This window comes from Nomia melanderi, chromosome 13 (assembly GCF_051020985.1).
Source record: "Nomia melanderi isolate GNS246 chromosome 13, iyNomMela1, whole genome shotgun sequence".
Lineage (NCBI taxonomy): Eukaryota > Metazoa > Arthropoda > Insecta > Hymenoptera > Halictidae > Nomia > Nomia melanderi.
Genome location: NC_135011.1, coordinates 6,491,458 through 6,511,363, shown reverse-complemented (window position 1 = coordinate 6,511,363; position 19,906 = coordinate 6,491,458). Strand labels below are relative to the sequence as shown.

The following is a 19,906-nucleotide window of genomic DNA, read 5'->3' as shown; positions in this document are numbered from 1 at the left end:
GGCTCAAAAATTCACGCAGCGTGTGACGGATGGACTCAGGCATTGGTAGCCCCGCGAATTTATAGTCGACGAATTCCCGGCGAGAGTTGTTTATCCTTAGAGTCTCAGAGGGGGCGCGAACACTCGGGAACATTGTCACGTAGGTTAGCGAGCGCTCGCACCTTTCCACCCGGCGGCGCGCGCTTTGATTTCCGGCGAATTGTTTGCGAAGAATATTTCAGAAAAGCGTCACGTAGCTCGTTCGTCCCCGGAACTTCATCGGATTGTTTAGCGTTCACCGTCGCGCGGGTGGAATTTTTCGAAAAACGCCGGGGGAACGATTGTGACAAATGATTGCGCAGGGTGAAGCGAACGTGTTCGACGCGGGAACGTGCGGCGAGAGGGTTAAAGAAAGGTGGGGGGGGGGGGGTGGTTGATGTTTACGAGTCAATCGGGGCAGCCGAGGAATCCGGGCGTCGGTTTCTTTTTAACAAACGCGAGTGGCATTCCTTCGAGAGGGTGACCTGTGATACTCGTGTCTATCGATAACTACCCTCGTACAGCCTTGCGCACGAGTGGACGAGGAAAAGAGATCCCTCGTAACCCGCCCTCGATACCAGTCGAATTCCCGTGAAACCGGACCACTCGAGAATGATCTGTATCCCCGATTGATACCGAATAGCTTCGTCGTACGGCTCGAATTCGAACGGCACTGCACTAGCAAGGGCACAAGGAGCTGGTAAATTAAATTTTTGTGAGGGTTGTTTCGAGGTGAACCTTACGTTCCGTAATGAATACGGAACAGGGTTAGAAGATAAACTATTTGTTAAGCTTCTATAAGTGCTCGTGTGCATTATAAAATTAACAAATATCAACCTGTAAATGTAAATTAACAATTTATTCAACAGTTTTAATAATTGCATTAAACCGAGTGTGTTTTGTCATTTTGAAATTACAATGACGTTGAACTTTCACGCCAGAGTGTATAAATATTTATGTTAATTAATTACTGAATTTTACTCGCCGGTTTGCCATGAAAAATGAAATAAATCAACAAGATGCCAATTTATTGGTATGCGACTTCAAAGTCGTACAAGCTAATACAGGATTAACACATTTCTCGTCCAGCACGAAATATCGTTTTTATGTAAAGACACTTAGCTACGCAACTTTTGCTAATTACCACAGCATTTAAAAAGATATTAAAAATTTTTATTTCAGATTTAAATTTTAAATCAAATTTTTAATATTTTTCTAAACTAAACATTTAATTTTTGAATGTATTACGTAAAAATATGATATCTGAGTTTTTTTATGTATGGTGAAAGGATCATTTCACTGAAAATTACCGTGCGCGCATTTTTCTGAAAATTAGCTGGTACGCAGTGTGTTAACGCTAAAAGTACCGAGCAGTTAAATTGACTTTTTCAAATTTCTCTATAGAAACTTCGAGAGTGCATTTATTGAGACTTTGATTGGTTAATAAATCAGTTTGCGTGTTGCTAAATCAATTTCTTTAATAATTTCTCAGAGAAACATCTCAGATGTTTTTAATAATTGCAAAATAAAGAAATCTCGAATAGGTTATTTTGACCCGGCTGGTAGTTTTAGTGTTAAATATTTTAGTGTTTCAAATTTTTGTGTTTATACTGTGTCGTAAATGAATAATTTGATAAGTTGAATATAGAGAGAGTGGAGGTTTTATGCACAAAGGATGTTTGTTTGTAAAGGATTACCCCTTTATTTGAGAGGTAACTCAAAATTATAATTTATTTGGATATAGCAAAATTTGGTTTTGATAAAATACAATATCAAATTTACAGGTTCTATAAATCTACTGTTAAGGAGAAAAAAGGTTAAGTTTTATATTCCAGTGTTTTATATAACATTACCTATTTTTAAAAAATAATTTATCTAAAAATTCTAATAATTTAAATCCTGAGTAATGGAATTTCTTAACTACCGAGATTGCAAAAGATAGCAGCCCAATTAATCAAGGGACTGTTGTTTATTATAAAATGAATTACATGTCCACGCGCTGGATTAGTTATAAATATTCCATTCTATTTTCGAATAATATTCATTTCCTGGAAGCTTTCCGGTTGCACATTGTATTTCCGTTAATTGGTTTGTCGCGTGGAACATGTTTGCTTTAACGTCGGACCAGCTTTACGACCTCGTAATATTACAGCGACGACTGAACTTCATTCACCAGAAGGTACCGAACGTTCGTAATTTTACGACACAAAGGAGAGCCGTGGAAAGTAAGTTTAGAATTACTGGAACATGGGTTCGCGAACGTTGTACCGGCACGTACGAGTAGAATTGGTCCGCGTCGGATCAGACGCGAGGTGCAGCGGCAATAATTGTCTTCGAAGTGCAACATGACAGTTCCCGGATCGCGTGTAATCGGATAACCGGAACGTGATTGTAGCTCAGAGTTATGAAAGTAGCGTCTGGCTGAGTCACAATACAACAAGAACGTTCTTGATCGAACGAGTAATCAAGAATGAAGCGACTGAAATCTTAATGTATTGAGTAAACAAAGTACAACAAAAGCTCGCCAACTAGAATAATCTACCTACATCACCTCAACCATTAACAATATTCATCTCTCACTAAAACAAACATTCCAATAAATACAAATTACAACACTCCATACATTAAACCTTCAATTCACTGTTAATTCAACCTCCTCCCTACAAAATCACCTTATCCCAACCACAATCAAACAACACTCCGTTCAATAACCATGAAAGCAGAAATCACCAATCTCCACTCGATTCTTCCAAAGCTAATTTACCATAGACACCATTGCACAACTATATATATATTCAAACACCACTACCAATTCCGCTACCACCAACAATACAGCTCGCATTTTCATTTCAACGTGGTACACAAAGAAATCGTAACGAACGGTTAATTAAGACAAAAGTCGTGCTCCGAGGAAGATGATTAAATTCGTCCCGGTGTGCCCTTTACGGATGAAAGGGAGCATTTTTCCAGACGTCTGTCTCCTCTCCGGGCGACATTGAAATTTCGCAGGAATCGGAAGGAAGATCCAGGAGGGCGGTTCCTCCGCTCGATTGAAATAAAATCATCCGCGGCCGGCGTAACGAACTAATTGACTCGCCCCCTCCCCCGGCTTTCTTTTTTCTCCTTTCCACGGTGAGCCGAAAGGAACCGGCGGGGGTGACGCGCGGCGAGGGCGGCGTGGGTAACAATTTGCGAGCGATGAATAAAGAAGCGAGCGAATCCGCGGCCGTTTCGCCCTCCATTACGACGAAAACTTCGCTCGTGCCTGGGGGGATCGTAACGAGCCCCGATTCCGGACTGGCAACGCGGCAAAGGAAACACTCCGGGACCGTCGTCGGCGACGCTCGTCGCACCGAACCCCGCCACCTGTCCTCGTTCAACCACCCTGTCGAGCCGGCGTCGTTATCAGCGTGTTTTTCACTCATCATCTTCGACGATGCGCCCCTAATTTTAATTTTTCACGGACCCCGTTCATCCACGGGGATTCCGGATAATATTTCCCGATAGCTTCCGAAAATGCACCCTTATTTCGTTGGGAAGCTCGTTTCGTGGCGAAGGAATTTTACTCGGATACGACAGTAACGTTGGATACTTGCGACAATCGTGTTTAGGGGAAACGAAGTTTGCGATGGTTTGTCTGGATGTGGCGGTAACGGTGGATAGTTGCGTGAAGTTTAGAAAATGATGTAGATGTTGGTTGATAGAACTACTGGGTAGTCGTATTGAATTTTTGAAATTTTTGTTAGAAACTCGGAGGGTATGGATCAATTTCTTTAGGAACTTTTCAGAGGAACGTCTGTTGTCTTTTCAATATTGCGAAAGTCGGGAGTGATTTTGACCTGTTTACTAGTTATAGTGTTACAATTAGATTACACAATATATTCAAGAACTCAATGATGTTTCTTAGTGTGACACTTTTCAATATCTGATATAGAAAAGTCCCAGTAGAATTTCATATATTTCCACCAATAAATAGAAACTCCTATTACTTCAGCTGTTCTTAAAAAATAAATTGTTCATTCGCACCCTAAAACAAATTCCACGCTCAGTCAATTTTCAATCTAGCCTTCCAATATTTATACTTTATTCTCCACTGTCGTTCACTCATCTTCACAGCTACTCTCCACCGCGCAATGTGCGAAAATGAACGCAGCAACCTTAACCAAAGATCAAAGACGCTTTAAAGAAGCACTCGCGTTACGTTCAAATCGCAATACCGCGGGATTATAACAAACCCCGCACATTCCATGGAATTATTTCTCAGGAACATTCATAAAGCTCTCCCGGAAGGTTCAATCTCCCGGCTTCCTCGTAAGAAGACATCGCGAGGCGGCGTGGCCGCATGAAAAACGCGGGACCGCGCTAGAGCGCCTCGAAGGTCTCGAGAGCGTCCCAGATTTCCTTATCAACAGCACGACCGGCGCAAGCACGCCGTTCCATAAACAAGAAATCCAATGTGGCCGTTGCTGGATACACGAAGCGACGTTGTAGAGAAGGAAAATCGGGCGGCTAGACGGGGGGGGGGGGCGGATGTCGAACGAAGAATGCGCGGAGCTTATCGAACGCAGTTCTCGCCGCTTTTCGAGACCCGTGCGGTAACCTGCACGCGCGTTAGATCGAATCGATGCGGGACGGGCGAAGATCGCAGACGCGGGACCGAGGGAAAAAAGGAAATTGGTTCGGAACTGACTCGCGTAAACTGCTAGGAATTGATTTTAGACTAATTCGGGATTTTCCAGGTACTCAATTTTTGGAATCCTTGGAATGTGTTTGGTGAAACATTCAAGTACAATTGAAGTTGAAGTGTCACAATAGAAGAAATGTGAACATATGAATTTCCTGTTATTTGGATAATTGAATTATTCATGCTTAGGTTTCGATTTTTGGTTCGTATAAAATGAAGCTCCAAACTTTGCATTCTTATTAAGTTTCTGCAGAGTATATCGTAGATTGAAAGTGAAGGTTGATGAGAAATCTCAGGGTTCTATTTATAGATTCAGTTCATTTTCTATAAACAAAGTTCACGATGCTCTAGTAATATATTATAACTGATTGTCTGAAATTTAATCAGTAAAGGTATCTACGATACAAACGCTTGACAGATGTGAAGGGGGCTTTAAGGAACGTTTTATTTCGTATCCGAGAGTCTCCTTTCTTCAGGCATCTACAGTTCTATTACGAAGTCTTGACCTGGTCCCAGGTCAGAGGGCGGGGCGGGAGCAGAAGAACGCCGATTCCGCGGCGTTGATTCGCCAAGGATCGTCGGACGAAAAATTGGAATCGGCCGAGCCGAGGGGCGCGGGTTAGGTGTCCCCTTTGATCCTTTGTTTCTTCCGCGACATCGAGCACCAATTGAAACGGGCGCGAAGTGGAGATGGAAATCGATGGAAACCGTACACCGGCGGCGCAGATTAACTTGATTTCACGAATAAAAGTCCAATCGGAGGCGACTGCTATTTATCGGAGCCCGACTTCCCCCTCTTCCCGTCGAACGCTTTTCCGTTTTACCCTTGTAGCTGCTCGGTAGAATTGCGATTCCGCGGGTAGAATACGAATAGAAAGTAGCAATTTAGAGGGAACCGGAAATTCTCTATTTCCTTATAGTCTTGTACAAGAATATTTCCCTTGTAACAATATAAACTTGTTTCCGAAAATACGTCTTATGTTTAGAAGCAATTTAGATTTGATTGTTTTAATATATTATTCTATATTGTATTTCTTTTATAAGAATTCTTTTATTTAATTAGTATACAGTTGATTTTGCAAGGAATATTTAAGTACATAGTGTTTTCAGCAGGCGAAGTTCACAGTATCTAAAGAATACTTTTCTGATAATACATGCTCATTGCGAAGAATATATCAAATTTACAAGCAACCTAACCTTAACACTAAAACTACCAGACGAGTGAGAATGGCTCATTCTTGATGTCTTCCTCTTGCAGTGATTAAAAAGCTAATGTTTCTCTGAGATGTTATTAAAGAAATAAATTCAGCACCACGCAAACTGAATTGCAATTAAAGTCTCAACAGATGCAGTCTTGGAGTTTCTACAGAGGAATTTCAAAAAGTCAATTCAACTGCTCGGTAGTTTTAGTGTTAATTAAAACCCTCACTATTGTTTTCGAAACAATTTCTCTATTTAATTAGAATCTGTGCTCCTAAGCTACCGTGCGGCGCGGAGAAATAGCTAAGCGTATCACACTTCCGAAACGTGAAGTTTGAAGTGTCTTAATCCACTTAAAGATAACATTACAGTTTATAAATATATCCGGCAGAGTTGAGAAGGCGGACACGCTAACTCGTCTGCAGCGCGGCGCTCATAGAGTACATCGTCCTCGGGTGATTCTCAACAGAGTCGGTAAACTCGCATCGCCGTTAGTTAGGCAAGTAGAATAGTAGCGTGGCGCGCAGACAAACATAAGGCAATTATCTAGTCTGAATCGCGTGAGCCGCGAAAGAACAGTAAGGTTGTCGGGCAGATGGCAGCCAGTTTCCTTTATATGATCAAGTAGAATGGGACTGGGTTCTTAGTCAGGCGAAGTAGAATGAGGCTATTCAGGTGCAGACAAGTGTGGCGAGTGTATCCAGTTCGAAACAATGAAGAAAGTTGAGTCCCCGCGAGGACGGGAGGAATAGAATTACCCCTTGCCAGGCGCGCGAGCGAACGAAAGTGGTGTCATTAGTGTCAGAGGGATCGTATTGTCTTTGATCAGATTGAATGGGATCGTGTACGCCGTTGGCTAACAGAATAATTCTTCTGGAAGTGATATAATAGCAGCCGCGAACGCTGATACCGATCCAGCGAATTTCGCGTATCGACGTGTTAATCCTGTTGCGGTCCCCGGTTTGGTTATCTATGAGATTTTGCATTTGGTTATCCCTTTGGCTAGCTATAGATTTGAAATATTGGTAGCGAAAGATAGGAACGCAGAGTTTAGTAATTATTCATAGTTTGTACTGTTTATGATTTGAAGTAATTACCATTTTAACTTAGTTAACTGCTTGTAATTTTAGTGATAGATTTCATTTTAAATCTGGGAGACATTTTTAATTTGAGACGTGGCTCGTTTGAAAATATATTGAGTATTTAACGCGTTAAGCGGCATGAAAATCTTGACAATTTTATTATAGAGTTACTCCATTCTAAGAAAAAGCAGGTACAATGATTGATTATTTGCCGTTACTATCTTTACGTTACATTATTATCAGCTTAGTCACGTTATTATACATTTTCATTAGACATCCGTTATATTGTATGGCACGATTGTTTCCCAAGTCAGAAGCGTCAATCATCAATAACTGACATGGCGTTTGACGTGTTAAAGGAATAAAAATGAGTTGGAAGCAGAAATGGATTGTAGACAGATGAAGAATTGTAAAGGTAGTTATGTATCTCTGTCGATGGGGATAAGAATACACAGTATCCCCTGTTTACGGTAAGATGTAGAAAAAAGGGCAGATTCGCAGTTTTCTGAACAAAGTATTGCGAGTAGAATGGTTCGACAGCTATTGAAATATCTGTCACGGAACAGGGTAGAGAAACGTCTAGTTGACACGCGTCGCGAAAAGAAAGAGTCCTGACATCGCGCGATCGTATTATGCTCGCGCGCTGCATTGGAAAGACGCAGTCACCCCGGGTGCAAACGCATTCGTTTTGAATATTCATGAGGATATCGTGGTTATTGGGAACGCTGTTATCAGGATAAATCGAACAGGTAACAGAGAATTTATTACATCACGAAATCCAGTCGAAAACTCCCATAATCTTCCACGCTGCGCCGCGTTAAAAGAGTCTCGGCGCATCCACACAAAAATTTCAATTCCCTCGTCCGAAACGTTGCTCCAATTTCACGCTGTCCCACTTAAAGCACCCACCAGACACAGGAGCAACATCGTCCAACCACAAAGCAACCTCAAGCCGCCTTCACAACATTTCCCAAACTCTTTCCTCGCGGAACTCCGTGATAACACTGAAAAATGCTCCTACGAAACACGTTTCAAGTAACACCGAGACGTCACACGAACGACTCTCGAAAATCCTCGGCGTTCCCGAGGACCGGAAGCGGGACGATTAACCGTATATAATACGTTCGCCGGCACGATGGGGAAGCATCTCTCAAAGGACATCCTTTCATCGAATCGATTCGACAAGTGCAACACGAGGAATTCCAGACACGTACAACAAGCTACGGAACAAGGGGCACGGAGAAACGAAGGCTGCGGAGGAAGGATGGCGGAAAGGGGGTGAGTTACAAAACGGTCCTAAGATGAAAGAATCGTTAAGAGAGGAGGCATCGTTCGGCGGAGAGGGTGGACGAAATAAAACAATCCTCTCGCAGAGGATCGAATGTCCGAGGCGACACGCTTCTGGACGTCCTCAACCGTCGGCGACGGAGACTCCGTCGAAAGGCTCCCAGGGACAAAGGGCAAGAAAATGACGAGTAACGGATGAAACAAGAACGGCAGAACAATCTGGGGGAGCAGGATTGCTCCGGGTGGGTGGGAGTCGATGAGGTCTTCGAACTATGGCTCAGAACTATCCCCGGCTCCTCCTCAATCTCTGGCCAACCCCTTCGTTCCTCGGCGGATTTCAAACAAGGACGAAACAGAAGGAAAATTCGGAAAAAGGAAACAATGTATCGTCGAGGAAGACGCATCCTGAATAACCGCCTGGAGGAAGTATCCCGGCGTACTCCACGGTCTCGTGTTTGATCCCGAACGGTCGAACGTCGAAGAATAGGGCCTGCTCCAGCGAACACAGGCCCGGGAAACCGGGACGCGAAAATATTTCGCTCGCTGGATGATCAGCGAACCTTGGATACACGCGTTAACGGGTTTCCATCCCCTTTCCCCGTGATCCTCGATACTCCCGGAGTGATTACCAGTTCTAGTTTCCTGTATATTCCTCCCGGGGATCGATGTGCGTCCTATTTCCGCGTTGAATTTCATTGTTGCGTCTTGGAAAGGTAAACGGGTTTCTGGGGGAAATGAATTTCTGGCGAGTAGGATGGGCGGAGAATAGGTTACGCGACGAACGTGGATGTCGAGTCAATTGGAATGGTAAAATTCTGGGGGCGTTAAATGAAATTGTGCGGGGGATGCTCGAAAAAGGTGTATTTGTGTAAAATTGTCGTTGCAGCTTTATAAAATTGAGACGAGGGATGAGTGATACTATGGAGTGAATATTTGAAATGGTGCATCCGTGATGTGGACTATTATAAAGTAGGTTGTTGAGTATTAAGTGAATAGTTCAATTACACGCTATCGCCACGGAACTGAGGAATGTATTCTGAATTTCATTGTGAGTAGAATGGTTGGAGACTAGGTGAATTCTGTGATGAATTGTGGAAGTCGACTCAATCGGAATAATACAATTGAGGCGGGGGTTGAATGAAATTATGGAGCGAATGTTTGAAGTATCTATAGTGTAGACTGTTGTAAATTAATCTATTGAGTGTCAAGTGAATAGTACAATTATGAAGTATTACGGAAGTGATATTCTAAGTTTCATTGTGAGTGGGGCGGACAGAGAATAGGCAAATAGTAATGAATAGTGAAATTCACCTCAATCGGAATGAAATTGAAGCGGAAATTAAACGAAGCTATAAACTGAATATTTTCAACGGCAATATCATTGGTACATACTATCACAAATAAATCAATCAACTACTATCTACCTCAAACACAAAAACTACCACCAGTTTCAAAATACACTCCCAGCAAGCAACACGGTTAGAAGCTTTGATTCCAGGTCAACATCAACAACCAAAGCTCAAGACGTCAATCAAGGAACTTCCGGTGGCCCGATCCATTCCACTCGAAGACGCAAGACGATTCTCGTTACTCGGTTTCCCCCGGCAACCGACAATTAAACTTTCCTTATAATTCACGATAAGTTGAGCGTCCTCCAGCCGCGGAAACGGGAGCACGGTGTCAGTCTCCGTAAAATTCACGGCGAGCCGAGTGTCCCCGGTTTCTTTCAGGAGGCGGCGACGGCGGCCCGGCATCGCGGAACAGGCGGAGTCCCGTTCTGTCAATAACAACAGATATTTTTCCACCAGTTACGAGGACCTCCTCGAGCGCGATTGTTAATTCCTCGCGGAACGACGGAGCCCGCGAACAAAGGGACTTCCTCGCAGACCCGTTTTCTTATCTCGGCTGAATCTTATCTCGCGTAGACTGGCACAATAAACCGGCGGGTTGCCGGGTACACAGCGCTCGGATCCTCGAAATTACCATCTCAATTCGGCCGCCGCGTCGCGATCCGGAAAAGAGTTCCCCGATAACGACCCCTCGAAAATTACGAGCGAAACGACCCGGCGCGAGGGGGAGGGGTCGGCGGGAAGGAACGAAAAAAATCAAACACGAGGAATCCTTTTCCCCTCGTTGTGCCCGATTCGCGGGGATCAATTGGTACGGCGGCCTCTCGACGATATTCGCGTCCTGTTCGCCCCAGTTCCGGCTCCTCGAGGCCGGTATCGTCGAGCAACGATTACTCCGCGGATTATTTTCATTGAAAGTTTTCGAGGATGAGGAGCGGCGGCGACGGCGGCACCGGCAGACGGCGTTAACGTGATTAATCCGCGCGACGACCCGGCCACAGGGGTCTCAGTCGGGGCTCGCGACTCGTTAAACGGTGTAACCGACGAGCAGATAATTCGATGAAGTAATTCGGAATAATTGGGCGGCGACGGTGCGCGCGCCAAGTCTCCCTCCGGCCGCCCTGCCCCTCCGCGCCGTTTTCGCGACAAATGCAATAATAAGAAAGCTGTGTTCGCCGGAGGAGCGGAGTCCCGGGCCGGCTGGCAATTAGCAGGCTCGAATCAACCGAGTCACCGGAGGCGTCGTTAGATTAAGGAATTTCATTTGCCGCCGCGCCGGCTGCTCGGACTGCCGTGAATGGAACAACAAGTCGCCGCGGACCGACTAGCGTCTCGCTGGCTCCGCGGGCTTCTGATACGGAGCCGTGTTACTGTCGGTCGAATTTCGCGGGGACGTTCGGACGCGGTCCTTGTATATGGAAATTTCGATATCGATCGAAGGAAAATTTCGGTGGGAGGTAATGGGGATTGCGGTGGATGGTTTCGCATGTTGCGGGAATGCAATTTCTTTGGTGGACGCAATAGCTGTGATAATAATAACATTGGTGGTATTGTTGATGGTAATGACGATGATAATTATAACCATATTCCAGGGTATTTGTAACACTAATTAGTTAAATTAATGTGGTTTGTAATAATAGAACATACTGAAGGGAATATATTGTTCAGTATAATATACTGTTCAATAATATATTGAAGTTATTCAAATATAATTAAAAGAACAGAGGAGAATAATAGATTGAGTTCAAATGTAATAGAAAAAGTAATGAAGACAATAATGAAGGTAATAGAAGAAATGGTTGAAGAGTGGGACTATATGTATAAAGCGAATCTACGGTGATAAAACAAAGTAGAATAACAATAGATTCTGTATTGCAAGGTTTTAGTTTAACTATAGCGAGCGGAATTTTCGTATTTCTTTTAGCTGGTTAGAATATTTTCTCTTGCGAAACAAATCGTTTCCATTCTAGTCTTCGTAAGCGTACTCGGGACGATTAATATTTGCATAAAGATCCGGCAATTACTGCGACGTGAACTGCGGAGATGAGTAGTTCCCAGGAAGGATCGAAAACTCCATTATCCGAAAGACGCTGTTCATATCTGGAGCGCTCGAATGAGCGCGTAGAATCAATTCAAAGTAAACTTGGTCCGCGGCGGGACATCGCCGAAGAATATTGTCAGCTTGTTAGGGAACCCAGAGGCACTTACAGCGACCAAAGGTAGGGGACACCTGTAGTTTGAACTTCCTCATAAGACAAACTCCGCGTTTACCGAGTCAATACTCGTGGTACCCTGCAGTCAAGTTTCGTCGGGTACAATTTGACTCTTCGCCGGCTCCTCGGGCCAGTCGGCTTTTCCTAAAAGGACCGTGCTGCCTCTCGAGTGCCGCACATAGTACCGCGAATCCAACAATCTCGTACACGTGACAACGAATTAATAAAGAGGACACGTGAAAAATAGAAACCTCTCGCAGACAGTTTCTTGAAATAATAAATAGTTTTTCGTATGATATTACTTATCGTATCGTAACAAAGGTAAATGGTATTGGAAGCTATTAACGACTTGTTATAGTTCTTAAGTTATAACGTTATTTAGTTACTCATGTTACCAGACATTTGAATTGTCAGTTTTGTTCTCGTAACTATTTTCTAGTAATTCCGGTGCCAGTCATCGGTGGCCAACGTGTTAAATCATTTCTTTACAACCTTCTATTCATTTATAGATACAGAGGCTTAATATCACTAAAATGCCAACACTCATCCCGAAAGTTAAAAAATCTTTTAGTATTCGCTATCAAACTCACCTAAATTTCATGTCACCAAAACGCCCAATCCTCCGATCTCTACTGAGAAAATACTCATAAAATTTCTGCTGACTCTATACAAAACCGACGCGATAATCAAAGTAAAAATCGATTCAAGTAAATAAAGTGCCGAAGTATATACATCTCCGCCTCTCTGGCCATAAGAATATTTTCATCCGGAGCATTCCTCAGGCAAATGGATATGAGAAGCCGTAATCAGGGTTCGGCACGAAATCGACGAGAGACAGAACAATCCTTTCAGCGCGCGAGCCAGATTCCCCCTCCGTCGCCGTTCGTTTCAGGCCGGATCAAGGAACCGCAGGAACGTCACGGGATACCCCGCAGAAGGAACCAAATTGAATTAGATCGGCGGAGCCGGGTGGTGATCGAAAGGCGAATCGAAAATTCGCGGGCGAGCCCATAGGAAATCGGTTGCCGTGAAACGAAATAAGAAACTCCGCGCATTTTTCAACCCTCGGTTCCGCCGTATTCTTTGTCCGCCGGCACGAATGAAAGGGAGCAAAGACGCGTGACCGCAATTACCAGATTAAAGTCGCAGACACTTTATCCGCGTTCTCCGTTCCATTCTCCTGCCCCTTTTTTCCCTTTGTTCTTCGACTCGGATTTTCCTTGCTCCCTCCCTTCGAAGCATCGGATGCAAATATCAGGTCGTGTCCGCGGAAGAAAGGACCCCTTAGCTCGCGAACGTGGGAACAAAAACCGTCTAGAAACGATTTTTCAGCTCCGAATACCCTTTTTTCCCCAATCTCATCCCCGTTTCCGCGCTCCTGATAATTGGGGTTCGTTAAGGAACGCCGGTGGGAAATATGGACGAGGTGTAATTAGCAGATTGAAGTCAACAAAGTTCGCCCGTGAAGATCAAGGATGAAAGGATCGAGGAGGGGTTGGCGTGGGTTAAATTATTTTTTGATAGGGGATGTTACTTTTTGAGGAATTAAGGGCGCAGCGATGTATCGACTCGAGCGGAGGCACAATGGTTAATTTCGAGATTGGCGCGGCGGGAATGTCGAGGGAAATGAAAACGCCGGAGATGCGTTTTGCGAGTAATAAATATGTCGAGGAATGGCATGTTAATGTTGAGTGGAATGAAAGGCTTGTTTCCTGAGATTTATTCTTCATTTCGAGGTTTATTCTTCATTGCCCTTCGCTGTAGTATGAAATGATTTTTTCGTGAATAAAGCGTAAATGTTCATGGATTTTTGTTTATATAGAACTTTAATGTACATTACATTAATTTATAGTAATTCCGAATGTGACGTTGTTTCTATGAAATCATAATTCGAGAGAAGAAATTTTAATTTTCACCAATATCTGCAATTTATTTATGAAAAATTAGGTTTCCAAATTTTTCAACGGCGTATTAATGTTCAAGGTACCGATCAGAAGAACCCGTTCCAAAGTAATTTCCAATATTCCATTGTGCGAACGGCTGAGTAGCCTGAAAATTATTCAGAATTGCTGCTAAGTAATCCGATTCGCTCCTAAATAAATATTTCATAGCGTTCCGAGCCTACGCGCCCGATTCATCGAATCTTAACAAAAATATCCCGAACCCTTACAAGCAGAAACTACACCGCATACATCTCGCGCGGTAAGAAACCAGGAATGATGGGCCAAGTTCGGTGCAAACTATTACCATAAAATCCAACTCCGGGCAAACATGGAATTCTCCGCGATCCTGCCCGTCATCCTCACCGGGGATGAGTCATCCCTCTAAAAGTTAGAAGGAAATCGCGTCGGGGATGGTTCCGAAGAAGTTTTATTTACCTTCGATCACCGAGCTTCGATATCGCGACAATAAGGCCGTCCCGGATAGTTGTTTGGTGACACGTCTAAACTTATGATCCGGAGTCTCTGAGCGTTTAATCCCCCCTCTATAGAAACCTCGTCTAAATATCAACACTACGAATAAATCTATACGGAACACTGATTCTTCAGCAAATACGAATTAGAATATCCAGAAACTATCAACGAATCAATACTAAAATTCCGCTTTATATTCTTTAAAACTCGAACGTCTCAACAGAAACCCTTCCTCGATTTAGTTTCCAACAACCATGGGCAGCTCTAGCAGTCAACAATTCCGTACAACAGAATTCAAGTGACGTTAGAAGCGAAAATCGTCAAAGGACCATTGAAAACAATTCAAACTTCCCACGCGCGAAAATGCGTATTCCGTTCAAAGTGTCCTCGTGGCACTTAGCGGTGCCGCCTTTTTCCTGACTCGATCGTTTAGAAGGCTGCTCCGGGCAGGTTCGAGGAAACTCGTGGGAAATCGCTTTGAAATTCCAGGAGATCGCGGAACTCGTTAAAGTAGAGAGACTCGATAAAGCTGATCGGCGCGCGACTGTCCCGACCGCGCCGCAGAGCGACGGTATCCTTGTCGGAGGCATTACGCGGAAAAGTTGAGGCAAAAATTGGGGGATTGCGGGGATTGCGCGGTCCGGAAGTGGCCTCGGTTAAGTGGCACTCGGAACGGGACTCGAATATTCCTAGATTCGTCCCGGGAATCGGAAGTTTCGGGCCGTGGGGAGCGGAGGTTGGAATAGAGGCTGGTGACCGAAGGGGACAGGAAGCCGGCGGCAACATGGCACGAAACCAACATGTCCGGCGGGGACGCTAGCAGGGACTATTGGTACTAGCCTCGTAATCCGAACAGGCTCCCCGCGGGCCGGACAAAAGTCACCGTAACGACGCAATTCCTGGCGCGGAGAACCGCGTTAAACGACACCCATTCTACGAGATCGCAGATGATCCACCCTTCCTGCATCAGCAGATCCTCAAACTCGGACCAAAAGACCGAAGCCCGTAGAACTTAGGGAATCAAGGATTCGTCCGTTCCTCTGGGGGCAGTTAGGTGCCTACCTTGTTTGAGGGTAGCTAAGTCACCTAGCAGGTCTCCTTTGCATTCAACCCTTCCCGAAGAATTCTGAACTTGGTCAACGTAGTGCTTCTATTTTAGACCGATTGGTCACACTTGGTTCTCCCCGAGGGAGCTATTTTTCTAACGACTTCTGTGAAACAGTAGCTAAATCACCTGATCCACCTAGATCTCCTTTGCATTCAAACCTTTCCCAAGCTGTCTCAACCTGGTGACACGGTGTTGCTATCGATCAGTCGTTCAAATCACCCTTGGTTCCCCGTGGGAGGAACAATGTCCCTAGCTCCTCGATCTCAGGCACGTCGGTGCCTCTTCGTAGACATCACCGGTCACCGATCGGAAACTTACCCCCCACTATCAGCAGCAGGTGGAACAGAGCACGTCGCACTTTCCCGCACTTCCGTCGAACGTCTTTATCCATCCTGACTGGCCTCGGCGCACTTAAGACCCCTAAGACGCCCCCCACCAGGGAATGGTGTCCTATCCGCTGGTCGCGAGATCGGTCGCGTGGATGTCAGCCGACGCTGGTCGCGAGTGTCATCAGGCCGGTCCTCGGTGTTGCCGGTCACCGCTCGAAATTTCGATGGTTACTGTCAGTGGCTACTGTATCCGGTACTACCAACGCGCACCACACCGTGGGCTACCGCCGGGCGCACCGAGAGCCGCGTTCCACGATATCCGCGCACGGCACGCGGTCGCGACAGTTCCTGACTTGCAACTGACGAGGGATGCTGCACGAAGAGTTTGCGCCAGCCTCGCGCGCGCGCACAGAATCCTTACTCCCCTGCGCTCCTGGCACCCTCGGTCAGTTAGTCACCCCCTCTATCTACCTCTCTCTCCGTCTCTCATCCCATCAACCCCCTTTTCTCGCTCTCTTCCCTCCTCTTCCAGCCGCTAGACATCGTTCCTCGAATCTCCTAGTCTTCTCTTCGCCTCACCCTCTATTCCACCCTTCGTATCGTCTTTCCGTCTCCTTCTCGATATCAACACTCCTGTGAACCAGCCCTCCGTCTCCGTCGTTCCACGGGGATCCTCCTTTCACCCTTCGGTTCAGTCTCTTCCGAGTCTCTCCCTATTACGCTTTTTCCGCTTCCACGCCGTGCCGAGGGGTACAGTGCGTCTCTTTTCGGTTCGTTTTCGCTGTTCCCCTCTTAGTTAGTTCAGCCCATCCTCCCTTCCCCGGCGTTTCGCTATGTCTCTTTCATCCCCAGATCGTCCCTTTTCCCTGTTCAAGGCATACATTCAACCTCACGCGCATCCTTTCGCCGGCTGTATCTCAAACACTAAAGAGTTTCTTAGGAAATTGAATTGAAACCCACCCCCCGTTGCTACCAACCCCCGTAACACCCGTCAGTCGCGAGGCAACCCTTGTTATTTCTCTTCCCAGCAGTTTGTCCCCCGTTGTTTTGGGCCCCATCCGTTCCCCCGCCGGCCGATCCGTCTTCGTCCTCCTTCCACCTCTCGCTTCTCGCCCCTTTGCAACCCCTCACGCTGTCCTTTCTCCCTTTAACCACCCATCGTCACCTCCGCCGCCGGTTTCCCCGGGAACTGATTGTCTCGCCGTTAAGCGGCAATTTATATGTTAACAGGGTCGAATCGGTCGAGAGTCATGCATACGTTTAAGAAAGGGGGTGGGTCGGGACACGGGTTGTGGAACGGGTCGCGTGACGATGTTCCGCCGACACTTCGCTCGTTAGCCGGAGCCAACGATCGTCCTGTCCCGATACGGATCTCCCTCCGTCGGACGTTCACGCTTCCACTATTTCATCCCCCTTTCGGTTATCGGTTACATGTAAATGCGTGCCAGTCGTGTACAAACATTTTGTCACGGCTTGGCCGGCGACGGATTAACGGCGACTTCCGATTGGAGTGTTGGGCGTTTTCCAGTCGTCACTTTCGGACGTTCCGCGTTTATGGCTATCTCGATCGCTTATTGATGGATCGAGGATGTTCAATCTCTTGCCTTGTGATTTATTTCTTAACTCTCATCGATACAGCTACTTCATCAATAATAGTTTGTTAAGAGAAGATAAAAATTTCATATCCATTCTGTGTCTATGTTTAGTCCAAAGGTTAATGTTTGATAATGGATAAGTGTTATTTAATTTATATTTTAAAAAATAAATAGAGATTTATCGAATTCAGTTTAAAAGTTTCATCACGAGTCTGACACGATGTGGTAGGTTAATGGACGAAGCGTAAATTGTTGTATGTTATTTTATTGGAAAATGGGTGTACTGTTGGAATATTACTTTATTGGGAGATGGGTATATTATTTCGATATTATTTTATCGAGAAAATATAAACTGAAGCAAATTTTTGTGTATTGTTTGACTGGGACTGGTTAATTAGAGGAATGCAGCTTCTTTTGCGAGAAAGTTTCGACCAATTGAAAACGGAGGAGTGATTTATTTAAATGTTCATTGAAGCAGTTATTCTTTTATGCTCCGCAGAATGGCGTGCGCTATAAATGCATAAATTCCGCGGTTTTAATCGTTACATTTCCCGCGGTATTGTACAAGTTGTACCACTTGGACGGAAGTGAGGCGGGCATGGTGAAAACACTCGCTCTAGAATTGCATTTAAATATTCATCGTGAAAAATCGGGAATATTGGATGATCGGGCGTATTAATGACTGCAGTGTGAGTGAATGGGCGCATATGGTCCCGCGGATTCATTGAATACGTTCTGATTAACTCGGCACCGGGGGGGTTTGGTCAAAATGTAATCAGATTACACGTTACCGGCGACGATTAAAATGTAATAGTTAATTCTATCTCGAGCTACTTTCTGTAATCCTTAATCATCGCGAATCTATAATTGAAATGCAGATAATTATGGTGGATCGTGATTAACAGTTGCAGAAAGTTGCTGATAATAAACAGTCACGATATAATCACCGTTATCAATGCGTAATGGGATCACATTTCATCCGACTTCCACTGTCAAACAATATCGAATCGCCCGTTTAATGGATAGAAATTGAATAGTCGCGAATTTTTGTAGAAATGCAGTTTTAAATAATAAATCTCCAATTTTCATCGGTGAGGGAAGGGGAACGATAAATTAATAATGGAAGCTCACCGACGCGACATTTAATTTTCCTAGGAGTCCTCGGTAGCGTTTAGGAGGCTACGTTGTTCGCTCAACGTCACGCGACATAATGTTCTACGCTATCATGGATCAAAGCGGGATCGACGGACAAATAGACAGGAATTAGAGCGTCTGCTCTGTTCGAATCGCGCCTTGACACGTGTCCCCTCCATCTATACCATCCGTCTGTCACATTTATTCCCTTTGGAGACCATGGATTACATGTCTGAAGTCGCTTCATACCAACCAATCAAATAATGCTCGTGTTTTATGCAGGCGAGACGACGATGAGCCTTAAGTGTCCAGGACGTTTGACAGTCACCTCTGGTTCATTCTACTGAGAGTTTCTAAAAGGATAAAATACATTTTGTGGATAAATATTGTAGATAGGAGAAACGATAGAAATTCTTCTGGCAGTTCAAGTTTCTGGAAAGTAATGGAAAAATGGCAATCCTTGTCTTGTTATATAGAAACTAACATCTTGAATAATAAAAACCACAAATAAAGTGACTCTGTGTAGATTTAATTATAGTATACTCACACATAGGTTGATTTTATAATGACAAAATACGATCGATGGTTTGAATCAAATTCAAGAAAGTGCCTAAAGTACATATAGATTTAAAGATCTAAGTATCCGAGCTTAATTTCTATAGAAATTTCTATAAAACATATGAAAAGTCACTGACGAGAATAAAAGGAATGATTAAAATGTTATTGTTCTTTGTTTATAGAGCCCAAATTTTAAAAGCCCAAAAAACTTTTGGAAATGAAATGTGAAGTAATCAAAAAATTTAAGTAACAAGTTCAAATGTGACTCAAAGTCATATGGTGGTCCGATTAGGGTTAAAAGATACTTGAAATCTACCTTCAAGATACTAAAGATCGAAAAGACCATTACGTTACATCACGGAGAGGTCACCACCTTGTGCTTCGACCAAGAAAAATCCATTTGTCGCGCGACAGGTAGAGAAACACCAATTGCACGGCTCTCGTCAATTAACGGTGCGCTAACAATCCCCACCCTCGTCGCGATTGAAACCCCTTCCAGAGAACGTGACGGACGTGACGAAACGCCACGCGCCCATCTGCGCCCCTGAAAAGTTAAATTACTCCCTTGCGGGGCGTTTCCTATCACCGTACAATCGAAAAACACCAAAATGACGATACAGGAAGAAGAATTGGCAGGTGACTCTTATGGTGTGTTCGCGTAACCGTTTCAACTGAAATTGAAATTGAAACTTGGACAAGCACGTATCGTTCACAGGTTAGAATTAACTTTCAGTTTCCCAGCGTTTTCAAACTGTGGTGATAAAACGCTTGTAACGATCACAATTCTCTACTTTATACAGCGAATCTGTAATTAATATGTAATTAATTTTATTTTTCTGATATCTTATTCAAAAAATCTGATAAATGTAATAAAATATTGCAACCGGGATTATAATCGTAACAAATTCTACCAAAAATGCCAATGAACTCTATAC

General features: G+C 44.4%; 1 protein-coding gene across 1 annotated transcript in view; it reads right to left on the bottom strand.

Moving 5' to 3' along the window:
- LOC116423997 (uncharacterized) overlaps positions 1-16,031 on the bottom strand; it is a 161,974-nt gene extending 145,943 nt beyond the window's left edge. The window contains exon 1 of the mRNA XM_031969853.2: positions 15,674-16,031. Within this exon, the coding sequence (XP_031825713.1) occupies positions 15,674-15,746 (73 nt within the window). The 5' untranslated portion in view covers positions 15,747-16,031. The remainder of the gene's footprint in view (positions 1-15,673) is intronic.
- Positions 16,032-19,906: the final 3,875 nt, after the last annotated feature.